Here is a 27,435-nt window from a genome sequence, read left to right on the forward strand (position 1 = left end):
GCTGAAACCATGCAAAGCAATCTTGATAACCAACTGTAAAACTTATAATGGATCTGTGACTTCTTTTTTTTTTTTTTAAAGTTTTAGTTATTTTATTTATTTATTTTTTGGTTGAGCCAGGTCTTAGTTGTGGCTCACCAGCTCCTTGGTTGTGGCATGCAAACTCTTAGTTGTGGCATGCATGTGGGATCTGGTTCCCTGACCAGGGATCGAACCTGGGCCCCTTGCATTGGGAACACGGTGTCTTATCCACTGCGCCACCAGGGAAGTCCCAGATCTGATCTGTGACTTCTAAAAATTTTGTAGAAACATTTAAAACTCTCTTATTATTGTCAGTCAGAAATGTATAGGAAAATGAAAAACAATAAAATATTTTTTTAATATACTGTAACTTAACATTAGAAACACTGAGAATTAACTTATCAAGAGTAGTTTGAATGGACTTGCCTTATTCTCATCCTTTAAAGCAGAGGCCCCAACCGGTACTGGTCTGCGGCCTGTTAGGAACCAGGCTGCACAGCAGGAGTGGCGGGCGAGCAAGTGAAGCTTCATCTGCCGCTCCCCACCACTCACATTAATCACCACCTGAACCAGTGGTCCCCAACCTTTTTGGCACTAGGGACCGGTTTCATGGATGACAATTTTTCCACGGATGGGGTTGGAGGGGAAGAGATGGTTCAGGCGATAACGTGAGCAATGGGGAGGGGCAGCCGAAGCTTAGCTCACTCGCCTGCCTCTCACCTCCTCTGTGCGGCCCAGTTCCTAACAGGCCACAGGACCCCTGGCCTGAACCATCCCCCCCCATTGCTGTACCGCCTGAACCATCACCACCACCCCCACAACCCCACCCCATCTGTGGATAAACTGTCCTCCAAGAAACCGATCCCTGGTGCCAAAGAGGTTGGGAACCACTGATTTAAAGTACCAAGCAAGCAGGCTTCCCTGGTGGCAGAGTGGTTAAGATCCACCTGCCGATGCAGGGGACACGGGTCTGAGCCCTGGTCCAGGAAGATCCCACCGCCACGGAGCAGCTAAGCCCGTGCGCCACAACTACTCAGCCTGCACACTAGAGCCCGTGAGCCACAACTACTGAGCCCACGTGCCACAACTACTGAAGCCCACACACCTACAGCCCGTGCTCCACGACAAGAGAAGCCACGGCAATGAGAAGCCCATGCACCACCACAAAGAGTAGCCCTCACTCACCACAGCTAGAGAGAAAGCCCGTGCGCAGCAACGAAGACCCAACGCAGCCAAAAATGAATAAATTAATTTTAAAACAGAGAAAGAAAATTACCAAGCAAGCATCTTTTCTATTCCTTGGTAAATTACTCCTTTATAAGTTTGGATCAGCTTCCAACATTGTATCCTTTGTACTTTCAATGTTGTGAATTATCTCCTGGAGCTCCTCTAATGTGAAGATTTTTGGCAGCATCACTTCCTCTGGCATACCTTCGGCCTTTTCATCACAGCTATGTTCCTCATTTATGTTGAAACGCTTGCCTTACTGAAGCTCCTCAAGCTACATATTTAGAGTCTCTCAAAAAGGGGCAATGTCACCATTCCCACAGTCAGCTATTTCTCTATAACTCCAGTTACATTCTATCTGAATTTCATTTCTAGTGTTATTTTCATTTCCTTGCTGCATTTTAATCTTTGTTGACCAAATCCCCCTTTTAATTAACCATTTTTATAAAATGTTAAGTGGGCTTCTCACTGGGAAACAAGTGGGGACCACTACTGCATGCTTTGCAGTCTGTACACAAACTGAATAACATACACAGCGACCAATCACTAAAAATAACTTTGAAAGAAGTAACATGACTGGTCACTGATCATGATGCACATTTGTTATATACATAGTGAGTTGTGGACTGAAGAGTTAGTGATGAAGTTTGTACATTATGCAGTTACTAAGTTAATATACCACGATATCTGAAACTTGAACCGTCTTGTTAGTAGACTGGTGAACTGGTAACTAAACTGTGGTAACTGAAGTTCAAATATCAAAGTCATGCAAAGCAAGAACTACCTGTCCATAAATGCTATTATTTATATGGTATAACATTAATAAATGAAAAATTTACAAAAGAATCTTCAACATTTGCCTTCATTACCAAATGACATAAATCTGATGCAAGAATCAAGTAATTTATAGGTGTTCCACAGATATAATTAGTCCTTGACTTTTATATATTTGATTTTCACAACTAACTTTTGAACAGGACATATTCATACCCATAATCATCTTTCATAAATGGGATTTGGATTTTAGAAAGGAGATTTCAAACTCTCACATGGTGGCATTGTCTGCTGGAAAACAATACTGTTTCAGTTGTGTTTACACCCTACTACAGTAGAGTTTATTTGTGCAATTATGGAAATTTACTATATTTTGACCTTATACAAAAATTTCTGGAAAACAAAATCAGCAGTGGTGGTGAAAAATGCATAGTAAGAATAAGAAAGGTTTTAACGAATTTAATTCCACTGAGACAAGCAGAACTCTTTAGCATCAGACAGTCACTGAATTAAGCCAGTTTTTTTTCACTGTGAACGTGAACTATCAAATACAAAAAAAAAGAGACCAACACAAGTTACAAAACTACGTAAGATTTTATATATAATCAGAAATTTCATTATATTTAATTCTCTGACAATGGAACCCTCTACATAATAACATATCAGTCCACTGTTTGAATTTTACGTTACAACTGAAACTAGAGAAATGCTCTTACATTTACTAGTATTCATTAGAAGTTCTACACTGATAAACTGAATAAAGCATTTCTATTGGTAGTAATGGAATTTGAAAATCAGAAGAAAGCATGCTCACAAGTATTAGGTCATAGAATGACAAAAAAAAATACTTTAGCTCATTAGTATCCCTCTTTGTAGGAAGTCAAAATATTGTTGTATGTAATCTTATTTTGTCTTCAAACTGATTAGCACTCTCTGACAGAAGAAATATCTTAATATTAGAGATACGGAAATTAAAAAACAGAAAAAACAGAATAGGAACTCAAGTTTCTGAATTTTGTCACTTCATTACTTCCTCCAAAACATTTTAGACAGGAAATTTTAAGTTAATAATAAAGGGTAGATTGGTATTTAACATATTTTTTAATATATATTTTTAATATATCACTACTTGTCATTTATCCAAAAGTCGAAATGATCTACTCTTTTACCTACCCCAACAATCCGTTTCATAGCATCCAATTTAGCAGAATCTTTGTTGCTCTCTAACATTTGCTTTAGATCTTCATTCCTATACAAAAGAAAAGAAAAAATTACATATTTAGATTTTTACATTACACAGGTATTAAAACATATAATTTTAATAATATAAGAATTAGAAATAACCTGATGCACAATGTTACATAACTACTTTGTTATTTATAATTAAATATATGTTTCTCATCTAACCCTACCAAATAATATCAAAGTGCTATGCTGTCACAAAGCCCATCAATAAAACAAAAATATAAAACTGTACCTCAATTCTGGGCAAAATATCAACAATCAGAGGCATACAGATTCTCTCATCCCAAAATTTCTCTTGTATAATCAATCAGAAAAAAAGAGATAATAAAAATTCTTGAATCAGCACTAAAATATTTTCATAAGCCAAAATGTAAGATCTTTCAGGACTTCCCTGGCAGTCTAATGGTTAAGACTTCGCCTTCCTATGCAGGGGGTGCAGGTTCCATCTCTGGTGGGGAAGCTGAGATCCCACGTCTCGGGACCAAAAAAACCAAAACATAAAACAGAAGCAATATTGCAAAAAATTCAATAAAGACTTAAAAAAAAAAATGGTCCACATCTTTAAAGATTAAAAAAAGAAAAAACCAATAGCAGTTATTTCTGCTTAATATGACTTCCCCCAAATAAACTGTTATTCAAAAGAGAAATGCAAAGAATTCCCCATAACAGAAAAAAAAAAAAAAAGTAAGAACTTTCTTCAGAATATGTCAAGAAAAGAGCACCGAATGAAGAAAAGCTATGTGTCATTCACACATCCTTTTTTCTCCCTAGCTCGCAAGAAGAAAAAAACATAAATCTGTAGGGAAACCCACATCAATACTCCCTAATTCAAAGAATTAAGTTAAGGCAATTTTAACATGTAAATGAGAGGATGAGGTAATGAACCAGAGCAGTTAGTGATAAGGATGAAAATGTAGGACAGATTCAGGAACTTCTTGGAAGTTGAAATCAGTGAGATGCAGTGACTGAATGTAAAGGATAAGACAGGCACTCAGTAAGGATGCCCCCATTCCCAGCTTGGATGACCAAGCAGATGATGATGTTACCAAGTAAGATAACTTTGCTGAAGTGGTAGGCATTTTCTCCTTTCCAAAGCTGCTTGCTATACAAACATCCTTAAAAGATAATTTAGAACAAAAACAATCAATGCCTTCATATAGACAGGCTGCAAAAAGGAGAAAAACCCACACAGAATTGCCTCCCAGTATTTTTTTTTTTTTTGGCTTACAACTGCTCCTATTCTTCAAAGTGAGCGTTCCCCCCAGCAATTAAAAAATCCCTCCCAGCAAAAACAAAATTCATAATTTGTAATATCTAATCATTTTTCCTTCAACACAGAAAAACATAATTTTTTAAAGTTATTATATAGCTAGAAAAGAGTTCTTAGACTTGACACCAAAAGCACAGTCCTTAAAAGGGAACACTGATTAATTAATTTCATCAAAATTTAAAACTTGTTGGGCTTCCCTGGTGGCGCAGTGGTTGAGAGTCCGCCTGCCGATGCAGGGGACATGGGTTCGTGCCCCGGTCTGGGAAGATCCCACATGCCGCGGAGCGGCTGGGCCTGTGAGCCATGGCCGCTGAGCCTGTGCGTCCGGAGCAGGAGAGGCCACAACAGTGAGAGGCCCGCGTACCGCCAAAAAAAAAAAAAAAAATTTAAAACTTGTTCCAGAGAATTCTCTCTTAAGAAGAAAAAAAAAAATTACAGACTGGCAGAAAATGTTTGTAACCACATATATGCAAAAGACTAGTATCCAAAATATAAAAAGAACTCCCAAAACTCAACAGTAAAAAACAACCAATTCAATTAGAAAAGGGGCAGAACACATTGTTACAGACTGAATTGGTGCCCTCCCCCAAAGTTCACACACTGAAGCCCTGACCCTCAATGTGACATTATGTGGAAACAGGGCCTTTAAAAAGAGGTAGCTAACATTAAATGAGGTCAAAAGGATGGGATTCTAATCCCATCTGGTGTCCTAAGACAGAGAGTGGTGCACATGCACAGAAAAAAGGCCATGTGAGAATACAGTGAGAAGACAGTCACCTGCAAGGCAAGGAGAGAGGCCTCATGAGAAAACAAACTTGCCAACACCTTGATCTTGGACTTCTAGCCTCCTGGAAGAACTGTGAGAAACTATGAGAAATAAATTTAAGCCATCCAGTCTATGGTATTTTGTTATGGCAGCCTTAACAAACTATTACAGATTCTGGTAATAAGAAGTGAAGTGTTCATGTAATAAATACCTAAAAATGTGGAAGTGGCTTTGGAACTGGGCAACAGGTAGAGGCTGGAACAGTTTTGAAGTGCATGTTTTTTTTTTTTTTTAAACATGCATTGAAGGGACTGTTGGTAAATATATGGAGTTAAAGGTGATCCTGATGAGATCTCAGATGGAAATGAGGAACATACTACTGGAAACTGGAGGAAAGGCAATTCTTACTATAAAGTGAAAAGAACTTGGCCCAACTATGTTCCAGTGTTTTGTGGAAAACAGAAGTTAAAAGTGATGACCTGAATATTTAGCCGAGGAGATTTCTAAGCAAAGTGTGAAAGCCACAGCCTGGTTTCTCCTTACTGCTTACAGTAAAATGAGAAAGAAAGATAAATTGAAGGAATTGTTAAGCAAAAAAGGAACTAGAACTTGAAGATTTAGAAAAATCTCAGCTTATCCATGTTGCAAAAATCAAGCAAGTGTCTTCAGAAGAGAACACCAGAGAACACTGAAAAATCATTTGATAACGAAATCACGGATGCCCCTCGTGGATTTAATCAGACATCTCATCTGAAACCAGGAATAGAGATGGGATTATACCAGCAGAGACACTACCAGTTTGGACTAAAAGGAAGAGTTGGGACAAAACAAAGGAAAGCTGGATTCTACAGGACAGGACAATGTGAGGACACAGAGAGAAGACAGCCATCTGCAAGCCAAGAAGAGAGGCTTCAGAAGAAATCAAACCTGCCAACACCTTGGTCTTTAGTCCCAGATTCAAATGTGAGAAATAAATGTCTGTTGATCAAGCTACTCAACCTGTGGTATTTTGTTATGGCACGCCTAGTAAACTAATACAGACATCAACAAACAATTCACTGAAGGACATAAACAAATGGCAAAAAGCACATGAAAAGATATGCAACTTAATTAGCCATTAGCAAATTAAAACCACAGCAAGATATCACTGCACACATATCAGAATGGCTCACTTAAATAAAATAGTGGCAACACCAAATGATAGTGAGGATGTGGAAGAACTGGACTGCTCACATACTGCTAGTGGACATTGTAAAAGGTTATAGCCACACTGGCAGTTTAGCAGTTTCTTATAGAACTAAACCTGCAATTACCATACAAGCCAGTAATTGCACTCTTGCGCATTCATCCCAGGAAATGTTAAATTTATACTCATGCAAATATCTGTATTCAAGTATTCATAGCAGCTTTATTCCTACTAGCCAAAATGGAAAAAACCCTTCTGGAAACAACCCAGATGCCCTTCAATCAGTGGATGGTTCAACAATCTGTGGTACACCCACAGCATGGAATACCACTCAGCAGTAAAATGAAACAAGCTATTGACATCTCAACAACTCTGATTAATCTGCACAGAAGCATACTGAGTGAAAAAAATTAATCCTAAAAGGTTACATACTGTATTACTCCATTTATACAACATTCCTGAAATAACAAAATTATAGAAATGGACAAAGATTAGTGGTTGCTGAGGGTAAGGACAAGAAGCGGGAAGTGTGGATATAAAAATACAATGCAAGAGATCCCTATGGTGATGAAACTGTTGTATCTTTACCTTTGGGGTGGCTACATGAAACTAGATATGTGATTAAATGAGAACAGAATACCACCCCAACACACACACACACAAATAAGTACAAGTAAAACTGGAGAAATCTGAACAAGATTGGTGAAGTATGTCAATGTAAACATCTTGGTTGTGATATTGTACTATAGTTTATCATTGAAGGAAACTGAGTAAGGGGTACACGGGATCTCTCTGTATTATTTTTTATACCTCTATATGAATCTACAATTATCTCAAAATCAAAAGTTAATTAGAAAAAAGTTATATGATAATTACAACTCATTTATAAGAAGAGAAGGCTATTTTTTAAAACGGTCAAAAGATTTGAACAGATATTTCACAAAGTAAGATTAAGAATACCACTAAGTACATGAAAAGATACTTAAGGTCATTAACTATCAGAAAATGCAAATTAAATGAGATACCATTACACACCCATGAGAATAGATGAAAGACAATGACAATAACAGATGTTGCCAAGACTGTGGAGCAACTAGAACTCTCACAGGCTGCCAGCAGCAACGTAAAACAGTACAACCACTTTGGAAAACTGAGAGTTTCTTACAGATTTAAACATAAATCTACTATGTGATCCAGTCATTCCACTTCCCAGAGAAATAAAAACATATTTCCACATAATAACTTAAATGAATATTCATAGCAGCTTTATACATATTAAAAAACTAGAAACAATCTAAATGTTGATCGCATAATGTCATTTAACATACACTGGAATACAACCCAGTAATGAAAAAGAAATAATCATTGATACATGCAACAAGATGGATGAATTCTCAAAATCATTATGTGAGTGAAAGACACCAGACACAAAAGAGCATAATTTAATTTATTTAAAGTTCTAGAAAATGCAAACTAATCTGTAGTGATAAAACCAAGATCAGTGGTATCATAGGCAAAAAGAAAAATGGACATGAAAGGAACATTAAAAAATTTCTTATTCCGTAAGAAGATGGAAATGTTCTGTATCTTCTTAACTGTGGTGGTGATTTTACAGGTGTATACATCTGTCAAAACTCATCTAGTTATAATCTTTAGGTGGGTGATTTGTCGTATGCAAATTATACCTCCATAAAAATGATATTAAAAAGTCTCACAGTGTTTTATTCACATGTGTGAATAAGACACTAATCCTCCAAAACAAGACTAAAAGTCATATATCTATTTCTGAGAAATACATTATTAAGGATGAGATAAACCACATTTTCATACTCTGAAATTAGAGTATCACATTTAAGCTTCAAGCTTAACTCAAGAATTTATTTATTTATTTATTTATTTATACAGGGGTTTTTTTTAATGTTTTGGTTTATTTTATTTATTTACTTTTGGCTGCATTGCGTCTTCATTGCTGTGCGTGGGCTTTCTCTCTAGCTGTGGTGAGCAAGGGCTACTCTTCATTGTGGTGCGTGGGCTTCTCATTGGGGTGGCTTCCCTTGTTGCAGAGCACGGGCTCTAGGCATGCAGGCTTCAGCAGTTGTGGCACACAGGCTCAGTAGTTGTGGCTTGTGGGCTCTAGAGTGCAGGCTCAGTAGTTGTGGTGCACAGGCTTAGTTGTTCCTCAGCATGTGGGATCTTCCCAGACCAGGGATTGAACCCGTGTCCCCTGCATTGGCAGGTGGATTCTTAACCACTGCACCACCAGGGAAGTCCCTTATTCAAGAATTTAAATCACTGAATTTTATTTTAGGACGTCAAAGGAAAATTCTCTTAAATGACTGTAAGAAAATTGATAAGAAACTAAGACTATAGTATTACCAACAGTAATTAACTACTTGTACTAGTTATTAGTTTATGATTAGCAATTTTTAACAGTTTCTACAACAAACTCTCCAGAAAAGAGATTTAAAAATTTACTCCACATAGCTCCTTCATGCAATATGGTTCAAGCACGCACGCGTGCGCACAAACACACACACACACACACACACACACACACAATCAGAAGCCCTTTTCATCTCAGCTTAAGCTTTAAAGTAGGTGACAAGAACTTCCTTAACTACTCCAAATAGACAGCCTTGACAGAAAAGCTTTACTTTGTACATTTTACAAATTTAGGCCTAATGTAGGCAAGTAAGCACTTACCAATAATGAATGACAGATCATGTGTTATTATGGGCTGAGTTGTGTCCCTTCCGAAATTCCTATGTTAAAATCCTAACCCTCAATACCACAGAATATGAATGTATTTGTAGATGGAGTCTTTAAAAAGGTCATTAAATTAAAATAAGGTCAACATGGGTTGGCCCTAATCCAATAGGACTGATTTTTTACAAGAAGAGCAGATTAGGACAGATACACAAAGACGAAAAGATGATCATGTGAGGGCACAGCAAGAAGGTGGCCATCTGCAAGACAAGGAGAGAAGCCTCAGAGGAAACCAAATCTGCCAAAACCTTGATCTTAGATTTCTAGTCTCCAGAATCCAGGGAAAATATATTTCTGTTAATTACGCCACCAAGTCTGTGGCATTTTGTTATGGCAGTACTAGCAAACTAACATATAAGTTAAATGTTTCAAACTGTCATGGCAGTAAAAAATAAATAAGTAAACAAATGGAAGTTAAGTGTATTTCTCCCAAAAAGAGTAGAGGCAATGGGATTTACTATGAAAAAAATTTCCCTTTCTTTCCAAGCAGCTCATAAAATTAAATGCAATGGTGACCACTAGCAGGACACAAAAATAATTAAATAATTACAATAACTACTTTTCTCTAATTAAAAATACAGCTAGACAATATATAAATAGTAAGACAGGAACATATAAGAACTACATCCGAGGATATACATCTACCAAATATAAAATACTATAACTGTTCTCTGTAATGAATTCAGAATCCCTTCTTAAAACTTCTTGTTCTTTCACATTGCACTATTAACTGAAAAGGAACAAAAATCAATGAAACCACAAATGAGGTTTTTTCCTTTCTAATTTTTGCTGTTTTCCTATTTTACTTACTGACCATGTAGACTTTTACGAATGAAAAAAGTAAATGAAATTTTTTTAAAACTTTGGAGGAATAAGAAAGTGAAAAAAGCTTAAGTAATTAGATAAGAAGTAAATAGAAAGAAAATGTGACCACACATATACATGTCAAAAAAAGAAAGAAAATTCATTTTCTCATGTCTGATCCCTTTTTTCCCCAAGAGTGTTCCACCAATCTTCTCCACCAGTGTTATCTGGAGAGAGAAGTGAGCAATAAAGAATAATGAAGTGTCAATTTTTAGAACATTCCAACCTCTAACCCCAGGTGCAATTATGTTCATGGCCTAATGGAAACTTGGTTTGTTCCTCTAAAGCTCAAGATGCCACAGTCCCCTTCCCAACCACCTTTAGGTCCTGACCCGCTCTCTCAAACTAAACACAAGAAAACACGAATTCGATATTAAAGCCAAAGGTTTTGCTCTTCACGTTTAACAGAAAAGATGGTCTTCAAAACCAATACAAATATCTTTTGTGTTAACTCACGTAGAGAGCTATTAACTTTGAGGTTCAGAGAAAAGAGACAAGAAAATCCTAGGCACTGTTTCAAACTGATGTAATATTCAACTTCTCAGATATGTCATAAACACCTACTGAAAATTCTGATATAAATTACATATCTCTACACAAATTCCTGTCTGCTTGTCACCAAAACAGTAAAGACTGGGGGGAAGTTAATACCATAACACCTAATTTACCCTCAAAATATGTTCACTTGTATTGAGCATTTTAGGTCTATCTCCTTCGTTATATGGATTCAAATATGGCCTATTAACATGTATTACTACATTAATCTTAGAAATTGAAAAATTCTTTTTGCTAAACATCAGAAGAGTTGATTCAAAATAATGCTGAATTAGTAATATTTTCATTAACTCTTTACCAAAAACCAATGTGTTTCAATTATTTTTTAATTTACCTAGTTCTTCATTTACCTATTTATCTGTATGTAGCTATCCAGCTTTGAGCATTAAAATACCAACTTTATTTTTACATAAGTGACATCTTGTGGTGTTAAGCGGTATAACTTTTCCTTTCATGATCCAAATATGCCTTTTTTTATAGTTTCAACGACCAGAGAAAAATATGTAACTGGAAGGTTAAAGGAAATCTTACTATTACCAAGAAGTCACTTTTACTTTAGTACCACATAAAACAGTAACTATAATCGAAAAGCAAATTTTTACCAGTTACCTTTCAGAATTTAAGAAGTCGCAGGGCTTTTACATTGTATAAATTACCTCTTTTTAAAAATATCTGTAATTCATAACTCATTAAAACCTTCTACTCCTTTGAAAGGCAGTGTAAATTAAGGGGAATATTAAACTATGTAGCACTGTACACTCTCTCAGTGCTTCTCCAAGTATGATCTGAGAAAGACTGGTCCAAGAACCATTGCCAATCCACAAATTTTTGTTACTAATCCATAAGGAAATATAAAAAGAAACTGAGAGCAAGCATTTAGAGCAATTCAACAGTGTAATTTTATATTTTTGAATCTAATAGAAAATTGGGGCTTGCATTTTGCACATATTTTTCCATTTCGTTTTTCTAGCAATTTATTTTTTATTGTATTTTGCATTCATATCCATCCACAATGGATTGGAAATTAAAAAAAAAAAAAGGCCCTTCACCAGTTTGAGAGCACTGCACTACACAATTACTTCCTTCTCCCTCAAAAGAATCACCAAAATGTGTGTACTACAGAAAGCAACACCTGAAATTTAAATCCAGGAATGATGGATTAAGAAAAGTGATAAGGAATAGTGATTTACAGTTGGAGGTACATCCCCAAAAGGATGCATCAAAATCTTTGAAAAGGGGAGGGCTGGATCTTTCTTAAGCCCTACCAAAAAATTCTAAAACATGGGCACCTCTTCATGCTTTGAGAACTACTTAAATGAAAGATGCTTCTACTCCAAGAGGTCCACTGTATATATGAATAGTTATGCAGAAAAAAAAAAGTTGGGAATAAGAGAATTTACTTTTTTCTAGCGTTATGCATCTAAAGGAACTGGCCTTCATAATTAGTTTATGTGCACAAGGTGAAGGCTTAGTAACTTTCAGTTCATTTAGGGCCTATATGTACGTCCCTTGGATGACACTCAGAACCTTATGCAGTTTTTGGCACAAAGTATTCACTTAATAAATACAAGAGTGAGTAAAACCAGAAAACTCCATCTACCTAATCATCCATCTATTAAGCCTCTAAAAGGAGAAACCATAAATTATCCAAGTAAATATGAACTTTTCCTCCTACAGTGTTCACAGAACTAAAGAAAGAATAGTCTACAATTGCTATCGCAACATCATCAACCCTTGGTAATCTTTTTCTCTTACTCCTCTATTAAAACTTCTCTCATAAAAGTAACAAATAATTTCCTTATTTAAAAATCCAATGCAAAAATCTCATGAGTACTTTTTGGCTTTTTCTCACTTTTTTAAAAAAATTTTTATTGGAGTATAGTTGCTTTACAACATTGTGTTAGTTTCTACCGTACAGCAAAGCGAATCAGCTATACATATACACATATTCCCTCTTTTTTGGATTTCCTTCCCATTTAGCTCACCACAGAGCACTGAGTAGAGTACCCTGTGCTATACAGTCGGTTCTCATTAGTTATCTAGTTTATACATAGTATCAATAGTGTATATATGTCAATCCCAAGCTCCCAATTCATCCCACCCACCCCCCTTTCCCCCTTGGTATCCATAGGTTTCTTTTCTATGTCTGTGTCTCTATTTCTGCTTTGTAAATAAGACTGTCTATACCAATCTTTTCAGATTCCACATATATGCGTTAATATATGCTATTTGGGGACTTCCCTGGTGGCGCAGTGGTTAAGAATCCACCTACCAATGCAGGGGACACGGGTTCAAGCCCTGGTCTGGGAAGATCCCACATGCTGCGGAGCAACTAAGCCCATGTGCCACAACTACTGAGCCTGCGCTCTAGAGGTGGCAAGCCACAACTACTGAGCCCGTGTGCCACAACTACTGAAGCCTGTGCACCTCGAGCCCGTGCTCCACAAGAGAAGCCACCACAATGAGAAGCCCATGCACCACAATGAAAAGTAGCCCCTGCTCGCCGCAACTAGAGAAAGCCCACACGCAGCAACGAAGACCCCACAGAGGCAAAAATAATAAATAAATAAATTCATTTTTTAAAATACATATATATATGATATTTGTTTTTCTCTTTCTGACTTACTTCACTCTGTATGACAGTCTCTAGGTCCACCCATGTCTCTACAAATGGCCCAATTTCATTCCTTTTTATGGCTGAGTAACATTCCATTGTATATATGTGCCACATCTTCTTTATCCATTCCTCTGTTTCATGAATACATTTAGATTATTTGATATAATTGACCACTACTCTTCCATCTTTAAATTCCTACCTTAGAATCTGTAATTCTCTATTCTCATTTGGTTCTCATTTGCATTCGTGACACACAAATGAGGAAAAAATGGCAAAAATCCTTGCCCTTGTAGAGTTTTCATTTAGTAAGTAAAAAAACAAACATAATAAAAAAGTAAATTTTACAGTCATGAGATGAGGGAAAAATAAAGCAAAGGGAGATAGAATGCAGGAGGGAAAGGAGGAGGTAATTTTATACAGGGTGGTCAGCATAGGCTAAATAAAGAGACATCTGAACAAAGATTTGCAAGTGAGGTAGTCAGCCATTCAGATACTGGAGGGGAGGAACAGGGAGGAAGAGCACTCTAGGCAGAGACAATGAAGGAGGGCAAATAATACTAAAGGCTTTGGTGTTTACTCTGAATGAAGTCAGGAACCATTGGAGGGTTCTGAATAGAGGAGTCATAATCTAATACACATACAGAATCATTCTGGCTGTAGGGACTACAGAATCTGCCCATGGTGCTGTAGCTTGTAAGATACTTAGTCTGCCACAGAAAACGACTATAAAAGCTGGAAAAAAAAATAAAGTCATTTTCTCAAGGCACCGGAGATCAACCCATGCAGGCAGGACTTAAGGGGCCAAGATCCTGGAAAGAAAAGAAGCACACAAAGTGCACTTTTTATTCACATCAGCTTTTTTCCCTGACTGCATTTCCCCAACTGCTATCTGGGAGAATAGAACCCAAGGAGAAATGACAGTTTTAAAAGACTGAGGACACAAATGTTAAAGTTTGGGGCCACCAAAGGCAATGGAACTTGAAGGGCGAAATTACAGAGGAGGGAATCAATGAAAAGGTACACAAAAATCTGTGTACAAACTCCCTTCAAGTAGTTGACTACATTTTCACAGGGCAAGATTCTGGGAAATCCAGCAGAAAACAACAGCAGCTGGGAGATTAAATACCTGAGCAGAGATTTCAGGAAACACACATTGCTGGGAAGAGAAGTTGGAAATCAAGTCTCCCAGGTAGAGAGGCGCTGATAAATACCCTGGCCTTTCAGTTAAGACCACAGAAGGGCCACAACTGAAAAGTAAGGATATTCCCTAGGAGTATAAGAAAAACTGAAATAGACAAGACCTTTAAAAGCCTAAAACTGAGCTTAAACAGGATCAAAGTGATCTGCTAGAACTCTATCTACCTATCAGAAAAAAAAACACAACTCTCTTTGGAAGAAGACAGCATCTAGAGACTCGTCAGTTTTCTTATCTTAATTGTCTAGCATCTGATCAAAACTTAAGAGACATGCTAAAAACAGGAACAAATGACAAGAGAGATAAGGAGGGAGGGAGGGAGGGAGGGAGGAAGGAAGGAAGGAAGAAAGGAAGGAAGGAAGGAAAGAAGGAGAGAAGGAGAGAAGGGAGAGAAAGAGAACAAAAGGAATAGAAACAGATCCATGGGTAATTCAGATACTACAGTTATCAGATAGGGACTTTAAAATAACTACAATTAATATGGTCAGGAAAATACAGGAAAAGATGGACAAAAGAGACAAAATGATAAAGAATGTCATTAAAGTAGGAGAATCTATACAAAATAATCAAATGAATATTCAGAAATGAAAAGTACAGTTTATGAAATTAGAACTCATTAGATAGGTTTAACAGCAGACTAGAAATAGCAGAAGATAGGACTATTGAATGTGAAGGCAGGTCAAGAGAAATTATACAATTTGAAGCACCAAGAAATAAAAGAATGGAAAACACCAAACAGCACATCAGAGACACGTTGAATATGGTCAAAATATCTAACATACTTTAAATTAGAGTCCTAAAAAAGAGAGGGGAGAGAGAAAGAAGGGGACAAAAGCAACATTTCAAAAGTTAATGGCTAAGGGCTTCCCTGGTTGCGCAGTAGTTAAGAATCCACCTGCCAATGCAGGGGACACGGGTTCGAGCCCTGGTCCAGGATAATCCCACATACCATGGAGCAACTAAGCCCATGTGCCACAACTACTGAACGTATGCTCTAGAGCCCGCAAGTCACAATTACTGAGCCCACGTGCCACAACTACTGAAGCCCGCGCACCTAGAGCCTGTGCTCCTCAACAAGAGAAGCCACCGCAATGAGAAGCCCGTGCACCACTATGAAGAGTAGCCCCCACTCGCCGCAACTAGAGAAGGCCTGTGAACAGCAACGAAGACCCAATGCAGCCAAAAATAAATAAGTAAATAAATAAATTTATATTAAAAAAAATTAACAGCTAAGAGTTTTTCCAAACTTATGAAAGATGTAAACCCACATATTTTAAAATCTTAAGAAAACAGGAAAAACATAAAGAAAACTACACGAGGCCTAGCATAGCCAAACTGCTGAAAATCAAAAGACAATGAGAAAAACCTTAAAAGCATGTAAGAAGAAAACACATTTCCTTAAGGAAAGGGTCAAGAAACCTTTTTAGTAAAGGGCCAGATAGTAAATATTTTAGGCATTACAAGAGGCCATACCGTCTCTTATGATTGCAGAGTAAAATCAGCTATAAATAAATAAATAAATAAATGGGTACGGCTGTGTTCCAATAAAACTTTATTTATACAAATGGGCAGACCATAGTTTGCTAATTCCTGTTTTAAAAGGACCAACAATAATACTGAAAGTCAACTTTTCAACAGACTTTATAGAGGCCAGAAGACAATAAAATGACATCTTTTAAAAGCTGAAAGAAAGGGCTTTCCTGGTGGCGCAGTGGTTGAGAGTCCGCCTGCCGATGCAGGGGACACGGGTTCGTGCCCCGATCCGGGAAGATCCCACATGGCCGCGGAGCGGCTGGGCCCGTGAGCCATGGCCGCTGAGCCTGCGCGTCCGGAGCCTGTGCTCCGCAACGGGAGAGGCCACAACACAACGGTGAGAGGCCCATGTACTGCAAAAAAAAAAAAAAAAAAAAGCTGAAAGAAAAAAGGCCAATATATAACTCTATACCCACTGAAAATACCCTTCAAAACTGAAGGTGAAAAAAGTGGTTTCCAGACCAATAATTGCTGAGGATCTGCTGCCAGGACATAAAAGGATATGATTTCAAAAGGAAGATAAAATAATTTGAAATTTATATGCAATTTGTATGTATTCTAAATTTATAGTTTCCATCTATAAAGCAAAACTTGATAAAACTAATAGAAAAAAAACATGTAACCACAATCATGATTTGCAATTTTAACATACCTCACTTAGACAGAACAAGCAGGTAAAAAATTCAATAACGATGCAGAAAATCTGAACACAAATAACCAACTTAACCTGACATACACAGAACTATATCCAACAACTGCAGAATAAACATTCTTTTCGAGTACACACAGAACATTTACCAAAATAGACTATATGCTGGATAAGATCTTAAATTTCAAAGGTCTAAAATCATATAAGGTATGTAGAATCTAACTAAAAATCACTAACAGAAAATTAACTAGAAAATGCTCAGATGTCTGGAAAGATAAGCAACACACTTCAAGTGACCTATGGACCAAAGAAGAAATCATCAGGGAAATTAGAAAATATTTTGAACTGACTAAAAAAACTGCAACATTTCACAACTCATGAGATATGGCAAAAGCAGTACTTAACGTAAATTTATATTTCTAAATGCAATATAAAAGAAGAAAGATTGAAAATCAATATTCTAAGCTTCCATTTCAGGAAACTAGAAAAAGAATAGCAAATTAAACTCAAAAGAACAAGTAAATAAATAAAGGATAAGAGGAGAATTCAATACAATAGAAAGCAAACTACAATAGAGAAAAATCAGCAAAACTAAAGGTTGGTATCTTTAAAATAGGTTGTTATGAAGACTTAATGAGATGACTGTAAAGCACTTATCACTGGGCCTACCTAGCACATTCATTTATTCAGTATCTACTAGGTTCCATGAACTGTTCTAAGTACTGGGACTTACATTCTAAGTGAGAATGCAGTGGGGTGGGGCAGAGGCGACAGGGAATGACAGAAATGAGTGAAGAAGGAAGGAAGAGGGAGGGAAGGAGGGAAGAGAGAGGGAAAGGGAAGGAAAACAAAGATAGAAAGACAAAATAAGTACTATCCAAATAATTAAAATAGGGTAACACAATAAAGTAATTCTGGGCAATCACAAAACACTTCTATGGGTAACGGTGATCAATTAAGCTGAGATCTCAAATGACAAGGAGACAATCACAGGAATTTTGCAAAGATACTATGGCAGGAATAAACATGGATATATAAAGACCCAAAAGAAGGTGTACAAAGTGTCTATAAATGTAGACTATGGATGTTTTCTCAAGTACACTAAACACACAATAAATATTAGTTGACAGAATAAATGAACACAGGCTATATGTTAATCGTGTTCCTTAGAGGGATACAGAAAAACTCTTAAAGTTTCACTGGATTCTCATTGGTCATGGGCCCCAATAAAGATTAAAAACTAGGCATACATCTTCCATGTATGCATACCATCTGTGCATGTTTTAAAAACCATAATGCTACACATATATCACAGGAAATCTCCATATTTGTCAAACCCTTTACCAAAACCCTCAGCTACTTATCCTGTTGGCAGCCAACAGGAAGTACATACTACTTTTGCTCAGGATATAAGGAATACCTTCTAGAATGTGACTACTCATCCTTAAAGTTTTAAAAGAAATGTCACAGAGCCACTTGATTTATAGATGCTGAGACAAAATACTGCTTTGAACAGGCAAATGTTCTTTTTCACTGTTTAAGAGCACCATAAACCAAAGATGCCACTTTCGGTAAAAGATTAAAAGATTGGGGGAGTCTCAAAAGCCATTAAAAATTGATAAATATAGGGCTTCCCTGGTGGCACAGTGGTTGAGAGTCTGCCTGCCGATGCAGGGTACACGGGTTCATGCCCCGGTCCGAGAAGATCCCACCTGCCGCGGAGCGGCAAGGCACGTGAGCCGTGGCCGCTAAGCCTGCGCGTCCGGAGCCTGTGCTCCGCAACGGGAGAGGCCACAGCAGTGAGAGGCCCGCATACCGCAAAAAATATATATATAAACACAGAAAATTTTTAAAATTTGCACTAAAACTAACTGCTATAAACTAAGTCAAAAAACAGGTAAAATGAATTTGGGATTCATCTCATAGGAGGGCTAATTTCCTTAAAATACACAGGGCCCTTAACTAATCAATAAGAGCTGATCCAATAGGGAAATGGCCAAAGGACATTTGAAAGTATTTCACTGAAAGAATAAACCAATAAATATGAGAGGTGGGACTTAATGCACTGACAATTATAAAGACTCAGTGTAATAACATCTTGCACCTATAAGACTGGCAAATATTATGAAATTTGATGGTACCCAATATTGGCAAAGGTGTAAGGAAAACAGACTTTACTGTTAGTGGAGGGAGAAAACCTCCACTAAATTACCTTACCTATCTCTAAGGTAATTTAATAAGATCTATCCTAATTAAAAATGCAATAAACTTTGACCAACAACTCTATCTGTAGGAATCTTTCCTACAAATAAATTCATACAAATACGCAAAAAATTATGTTGCAGTATTTCTTATACTCAATAAAAAGTGAAATCAATCAATCAAATACTCTTCAAAAAGAGAACTAAATAAATAAAAGTAATACTGGGAAATATTACACAGTAGTTAAAAAGACTGAAATAGTTTCATATGCTGATATGGACAGGCCTCCAAGATATGTTAAAGGAAAAGCAAAACACATAGAGAATAGGATATGTATTATCATTTAGTTTAAAAAATTTTTTCTAGAAGGATACACAAGAACTTTTTCATTGTGGTTATCATGGGGGTATAGGAATGGGGGATTTAAACACTTTCTCTATTACTAACTAGCCACTAACATGCCTTACATTTATGACATATAATTAACTTATTTAGCCACCTGATAGTGGTATTGCTCTCTAAACACAACTTTTAAGTATACCACCACAGAATTAGGGAACAGCAGAACAAGGAATTAAACTTGAGTCTTGTTTTCAAACCAACATTCTTCCCATTTATAACATTGCTAGGAACTTCTAAAGTTGAGTATATTAAGAAAATATTTCAACTTCCAAAAAACAAAAGTCCAGGACCAGATGGTCTCACAGGTGAATTCTATCAAATATTTAGAGAAGAGCTAACACCCATCCCTCTCAAACTCTTACAAAAATTGCAGAGGAAGGAATACTCCCAAACTCATTCTATGAGGCCACCATCACCCTGATACCCAAACCAGACAAAGACACTACGAAAAAAAGAAAATTACAGACCAGTATCACTGATGAATATAGATGCAAAAATCCTCAACAAAATACTAGCAATCAGAATCCAACAATACATTAAAAGGATAATACACCATGATCAAATGGGATTTATCCCAGGGATGGATGCAAGGATTCTTCAATATACGCAAATCAATCAATGTGATACACCATATTAACAAATTGAAGAATAAAAACCATATGATCATCTCAATAGAGGCAGAAAAAGCTTTTGACAAAATTCAACACCCATTTATGATAAAAACTCTCCAGAAAGTGGGCATAGAGGGAACCTACCTCAACATAATAAAGGCCATATACAACAAACCCACAGCAAACATCATTCTCAATGGTGAAAAACTGAAAGCACTTCCTCTAAGATCAGGAAAAAGACAAGGATGTCCATTCTCGCCACTATTATTCAACAGAGTTTTGGAAGTCCTAGCCATGGCAATCAGAGAAGAAAAAGAAATAAAAGGAATACAAATTGGAAAAGAAGAAGTAAAACTGTCACTGTTTGCAGATGACATGATACTTTACATAGAGAATCCTAAAGATGCCACCAGAAAACTACTAGAGCTAATCAATGAATTTGGTAAAGTTGCAGGATACAAAATTAATGCACAGAAATCTCTTGCATTCCTATATGCTAATGATGAAAAATCTGAAAGAGAAATTAAGGAAACACTCCCATTTACCACTGCAACAAAAAGAAATAAAATACCTAGGAATAAACCTACCTAAGGAGACAAAAGACCTGTATGCAGAAAACTATAAGACGCTGATGAAAGAAATTAAAGATGATACAAACAGATGGAGAGACATACCATGGAGACATACCATGATTTTGGATTGGAAGAATCAATATTGTGAAAATGACTCTACTACCCAAAGCAATCTACAGATTCAATGCAATCCCTATCAAGTTACCAGTGGCATTTTTTACAGAACTAGAACAAAAAAATCTTAAAATTTGTATGGAGACACAAAAGACCCCAAATAGCCAAAGCATTCTTGAGGGAAAAAAGTGGAGCTGGAGGAATCAGACTCTCTGACTTCAGACTATACTACAAAGCTACAGTAATCAAGACAATATGGTACTGGCACAAAAACAGAAAGACAGATCAATGGAACAGGTTAGAAAGCCCAGAGATAAACCCATGCACCTATGGTCAACTAATCTATGACAAAGGAGGCAAGGATATACAGTGGAGAAGGGACAGCTTCTTCAATAAGTGGTGCTGGGAAAACTGGGCAGCTACATGTAAAAGAATGAAATTAGATCACTCCCTAACACCATACACAAAAATAAACTCAAAATGGATTAAAGACCTAAATGTAAGACTAGACACTATAAAACTCTTAGAGGAAAACATAGGAAGAAAACCCTTTGATATAAATCACAGCAACATCTTTTTTGATCCACCTCCCAGAGTAATGGAAATAAAAACAAAAATAAACAAATGGGACCTAATGAAACTTAAAAGCTTTTGCACAGCAAAAGAAACTACAAACAAGATGAAAAGACAACCCTCAGAATGAGAGAAAATATTTGCAAATGAAGCAACTGACAAAGGATTAATCTCCAAAATATATAAACAGCTCATGCAGCTCAATACTGAAAAACAAACAACCCAATAAAAAAATGGGCAGAAGACCTAAATAGACATTTCTCCAAAGAAGACATACAGATGACCATAAAGCACATGAAAAGCTGCTCAACATCACTAATTATTAGAGAAATGCAAATCAAAACTACAATGAGGTATCACCTCACACCAGTTAGAATGGACATCATCAGAAAATCTACAAACAACAAATGCTGGAGAGAGTGTGGAGGAAAGGGAACCCTCTTGCACTGTTGGTGGGAATGTAAATTGATACAGCCACCATGGAGAACAGTATGGCCGTTCCTTAAAAAACTAAAAATAGAATTACCATACAGCCCAGCAATCCCATTACTGGGCATATACACAGAGAAAACCATAATTCAAAAAGATACATTCACCCCAATGTTCATTGCAGCTATTTACAATAACCAGGTCATGGAAGCAACCTAAATGTCCATCGACAGACGAATGGATAAAGAAGATGTGGTACATATATACAATGGAATATTACTCAGCCATAAAAAGGAACGAAATTGGGTCATTTGTAGAGACGTGGATGGACCTAGAGACTGTCATACAGAGTGAAGTAAGTCAGAAAGAGAAAAACAAATATCGTATGTTAACACATACATGTGGAACCTAGAAAAATGGTACAGATGAACCAGTTTGCAGGGCATCTGCAGAAATAGACACACAGATGTAGAGAACAAATGTATAGACACCAAGAGGGGAAAGTGGCGGGGGTGGTGGTGGTGGTGGTGGTGGGATGAATAGGGAGATTGTGATTGATAGGTATACACTAATATGTATAAAATAGATAACTAATAATAACCTGCTGTATAAAAAATAAAATAAAATTGAAAATTTCAAAAAAAACATTTCAAGAACTGTAAAATAATATTAGTATAAAATCCGTAGCCTAAGGCGCTACAACACTTCCTAATCTATAATCAACCACAAGAAAACTGCTACATTCTTTTTTCTCTTAAATTCAAAATTTTTATGAAAAGACAACTGATCACTGGAACCATAACAAACACTAATTCTAACTATTCTCAGTAGTAGTCTAAAACATCTGAGATACACTTCTGTTTAAGTCAAAATAAATTTTATTTTCACTGACATTACTTTGACTATATTTGGTTAACATTATCTCATGTAGATTCATCAGTTCAAAATTAATTAGTATTACAGAATAGTGTATTCCATCCAAACAATTCATCTTTGTTGGCTCACATGCCTCACTGCTACTGGCATGCCACTGTAATAATGGGCATGGTGCCACAGTAACAGATGGGCATAAATACAGACATGCCAAAGAATCAGTGTGTGCATCAAGTTTGAGTATTAGTATTAGATTTTCCTCCAAGAAATTCATAAATTATAGTAGAATAATATAAGTTTTCTACTTCTATGTTAATACGATATGCCAACTCAAAGCCAGATTAATTTCTAAATCCTTAAAAAAAAAAAAAGCTTTCCAAGGCCACAGAAGGCAAGTTTTCCATCTGATGAGTTTGGATCAGCCTTTTGTATAGGGAATTGAGGAAACCAATATGCAATCTCTACCTTAGATCAGCTTTGTCCCTGAAGCACTTCAAAATCTCAGTAAAAAATTCCGTTTTTAAGAAGTCACTTGGCACTGTTACAAGATGAAAAAGTTCTGGGGATCTGTTGGACAACAATGTGAATATAGTTAACACTAATGAACAGTACACTTAAAAATGGTTAAGATGGTAAATTTTTATGTTACATATGTTTTTTTATCACAATTAAAAAGTCACATGACCCTGTCAAGTTTCCTGATGAAGGTAATGTAGGCCTAGAAACAGAGAAAAGGTCCTACAATGTCCTACTTGACAGGAAAAAAAAATCTAAAAATGCAAATCACTGAAGTTTACATGATTATTTAAATTTTGCCATCCGTTGAACAACTATTGTCATTTTCGAAAGATTAATTTATTTCCACATATGGTTTTAAATTTTTGAAATATAAAACATACGATATTGACCAGATTATACTGAATATTTTTATAATTTTTACATTAATGAAAAGTTTTAAAATACTAAGAATGCTAAAGAAGGGGAAAAAAATCAGTCGTGGTCACTATTATCCAAAATCATTTGTTAAGTATTGTACAAGGTTCCAGGAAAGACGGCTGTGTGTGTGTGTGTGTGTGTGTGCGTGCGTGCGTGCGTGCGTGCGCACGCGCGCGCGCAAAGAAAAACTATCTCCTTCCAGGAATTTAACCACATTTTCTCTTTAAAGAAATGTTCAAGCATCCAATCACCTTGGGAAAACCAATCTGTTGTTTTATACTTGTTGATATTGACAGATAGGCAGAAACTACAAGAACTATGAATTTTTAACTTTATTTACTTTTAATTAACCCTAGCATTTCTACAACATGTAATGTTAAATATAAGGCATCTGTTTTTATTTTATTGAAGTACATAAGAAGTGTTTGTAAATTTCTCACTGCCCCTGAAGGCTATGAGCTCAGATATTCAGAACAGTGTTCCAGACTTCTGGATATACAGACCTAGGTAAAATTTCAACAAAAATTCTGGGTAATGACCTAGGGTGGCCCACTTTTTTGTCTGCCAAATAAAAATATAACAGAAACTACCCTCCTCATAAAATAAAGTAGAAAGGATGTTTGCAGTAGCCATTTGTATTCCTTTTGTTATCTGACTGCTCACATTATTCTGGGCCAATATTACAGTGACCTTTTCAGTAATCACAAACATATCTCAAGAAGAAATTTTTCACAGAATTTGATTAAATCTAATGAAAAGTGCAATTCCTTAGTAACAGACAACTATGTATATTGCTCCCTCACATTCTCAAATATACATTCTCAAATACATAATAGCCCTTATCTCCTCCCCCTGAAAGCCAAAGTTCTTGGAAAAGTGCTCCTCCTTTACTCACTTCTCTCCCACCTGTCAATCCTCTGCAATCTGATGTTCCCTAACACTGTTGTTACTACCACGATCACCAACCTTATCAGTAAATCCAAGAAACACTACCTCTGACTTTAGTTTACTGGGCTACTCACCAGCAGCTGGCACTGCTGACCACTTAACTCCTTCCTGAAACTCTCTCTTCCTTCAATTTCTGTTAAAGCAAAACATATGTAAGTCCCTCTTCTTTTAGGAAAACTGTGCTCCTTCTCTAAGAATAGACAACTTTAAAGCAACAGGATACCTATCAGCAAGACTGATGGCTAAGCAAAAAGTTTAAAACAAATATATATTTTTTCATTTATACTATCTATAATCATTATTCCCAAATCCTTGATAACCACACAGAAGAAGTGGCCTAGTGCTTATTAACTTCATTTATTTTTATGTAGTACACATTAAAGATACTATATGATTTTGTATTTTCAAGTACTTGTGAAATATAATTCAGAAAAACAATAATGTCAAATTTAACGATAGTTTGAAAATTAAAAACATAAAGCAATGGTTAATGTGAAAATTAACAATGATTCTAAACTTTTAAGTTGAGAAAGGACATTAAAAACAAAACTTTTAAAAAGCTCAAATGATCTTAATGGTGCCAAAATAGTATTAATAATAATTGTGCTTATTATGTATCAGGCACTGTTAACTGTTTACATATGTTAAATCTTTTAATCCTCACAATATTTCGGTGAGTGCAAGTACTATTATCATCCTCATCTCCATTTTTCTGATAAGGAAAACCAAGTGCATAGAGTGATAAAGTAACCTGCCCAAGTGCCACTTATTAACTCTGTAACAAGTTTTCATACCCAGGCAGAGTAGCTCCAGAGTGGGTGTGCTTAAGCATTATGCCATACTGCCTCAGCAAACCACAATAAACAACTTTATCTGCCATCTTCCTCCTACAAAAGTAGGAAGTGGGTCTGATCCTTTTCCTAAATCTTAAGCACAATGCAAAAGCTGTTTGTATAATGAACTTCAAGCATTTCCCCAAACTTCATTCTCTCTTCTTGGTCTTTTAAGTGAGGTTCAATTCTCCCACTCCCTTCAATGTTAACTTAGTACAAAGAATCCTCCTTGGCCTTCTCCTCACATATCACACAACTTCCCCTCAATGGCTTCCAAAATCATCTATCAATTGATGACTCCCAAATCTGTATCTCCAACCTAGGTATCTCCTGAGTACCACACCCATATCTAATGGCTTAATGGACACCCAACTATCAAACTCAACAGGTCCAAAACAGCTCAACACTTTCTTTCCTCACTCCAAACTTGCTCTGTCTCCTGGGTTTCCAATATCACAGAATACTTCCACCATTCACATAGCTGACCATTCCAAACACTTAGGTGCAGCCAGAGTGATCTTTCTAAAATATAAATCTCACCACATTGTACCTCTACTTAAAATCCTTCGGTAGCTTCTTACTGTGCAAACCTTTATGATAAGTTCAAATTTATGAGCATGGTATACAAGACCTTTCATAATATGGACCCTGACTATCAACCATCTTTCACGTGTCCCAATTTCCCTCCAACTCTGTGCTCCAGCCATACTGAACTTTTCCTATTCTTTAAATAAGCCCTAAATCCTTGCCTCTAAACCAGCAGTGTCCAATAGAATGCTCTATGATGACAGAAAGAAATATTCTTTATCCACATTATCCAATATGTTAACTGCTAGCTACACTGAGCACATAAAAATGTGGCTAGTGTGACTCAGAAACTAAAATTATTTCAATCAGTTTAAATTTAAATAGTTACCTTTGGCTGGTATCTACGGTATTGAACAACACGGCTCTAAACCAAGGTATACGCTATTCCCTCTGCCTCATGTGTATACAGGTATGTGTGGAAAGCCCTGGTCAGTGCTAACATGTAAAATCGTTAGTATTGACTCTTCTGTTAGGTTATTCCCTTTGTTCTTGTAGTTAGTAATTAATAAGGTCCCACTCTATACAAGACACTATTTAAAACAAGACACTATTTTCTAATAGTTTAGTGGTTCTTCCAAGATAGTGGCTTAATTGCAATTTGCCCCTAAAAGGACTATCACTTTAAGAAATGAACAGACTCCACATATTAGTAAGTGAAAAAAGCAAATTACAATATTACACTAAAAAAGTATATAGCTTTGCTTTAAAAATACACAGTATATAGGCAAAAAAGACTGGAAGACCTGTATCTTTTTAACTGATTCTCTATGGGTATTAAAATTAGGGTTATTTAACTAATCTGTATTTGCTAAATTTTCTATAAGGAAAGAGGGAAATCAGTCCAGTGATTATCTTCTCCCTGTTGCATCATCAATTTATTCCTTCCTCTTCATAAACTAACGTTCCCTTCCAGATACCATTCCGTCTCTTTGCTCCCCTATACAGTAATACATACTAACTACAACTCTCCTTTCTCTCTTTTTTTTTTTTTTAAGATTTAATTTTATTTATTTTTGGCTGCACTGGGTCTTCATTGCTGTGCCTGGGCTTTCTCTAGTTGCGGTGCGTGGGCTTCTCCTTGCGGTGGCTTCTCTCGTTGCGGAGCACGGGCTCTAGGCGCACAGGTTTCAGTAGTTGTGGCACCCGGGCTCTAGAGCGCAGGCTCAGTAATTGTGGCGCACGGCCTTAGTTGCTCTGCGGCATTTAGGATCTTCCTGGTTTAGGGATCGAACCCACGTCCCCTGCATTGGCAGGCGGATTCCTAGCTACTGCACCACCAGGGAAGTCCCTCTCCTTTCTCTCTTGAACCCACTCCAGTCAGGCTTTCAGCCCCACCACTGCACCTAACCTGCTTGTCAGGGTCACCAAAGACCTCCAAAGCGACAAATTCCAAAGCCACTTGTCAGTACTGTAATCACCTTACTTGACCCTATCTGACAGAAACGCTCCAGGAATGCCCCAGAGATTAGTACTCTGACCTCTTCACTTTCTACATTCACTCCCTTGATGTCTCACCCAATCAGGGTACTTAATACCCTCTATAACCCTATGGCTCCCAAACTTATATCTCTAGCCTGACTCCTCCCTAAGCTCCAGACTCATATATCCAACTGCCTATTTAATATCTCCTCTTGGATGCCTAATAGGTATCTCAAACTTAACATGCTCAAGCTCTTGAACCTCTTC

The 27,435-nt window shown here is 36.7% G+C and overlaps 1 protein-coding gene across 5 annotated transcripts in view; it reads right to left on the reverse strand.

Moving 5' to 3' along the window:
• AP3B1 (adaptor related protein complex 3 subunit beta 1) overlaps positions 1–27,435 on the reverse strand; it is a 273,106-nt gene that overhangs the window by 234,054 nt on the left and 11,617 nt on the right. For 4 of the 5 annotated variants that reach the window (XR_010941991.1, XM_067731061.1, XM_067731063.1 and 1 more), the window contains exons 2-3: positions 22,910–23,011; positions 3,196–3,271 (exon numbers count right to left, since the gene is read on the reverse strand). Coding sequence is in view for 4 of the 5 variants with exons in the window: in XM_067731061.1 (XP_067587162.1) it covers positions 3,196–3,271; positions 22,910–23,011 (178 nt within the window). In the remaining variant the exon portion in view is untranslated. The remainder of the gene's footprint in view (positions 1–3,195; positions 3,272–22,909; positions 23,012–27,435) is intronic. The other variant, XM_067731062.1, reaches the window with a different exon arrangement.

The sequence above is a fragment of the Pseudorca crassidens genome, chromosome 3 (genome assembly GCF_039906515.1).
Source record: "Pseudorca crassidens isolate mPseCra1 chromosome 3, mPseCra1.hap1, whole genome shotgun sequence".
NCBI classification, from domain to species: domain Eukaryota; kingdom Metazoa; phylum Chordata; class Mammalia; order Artiodactyla; family Delphinidae; genus Pseudorca; species Pseudorca crassidens.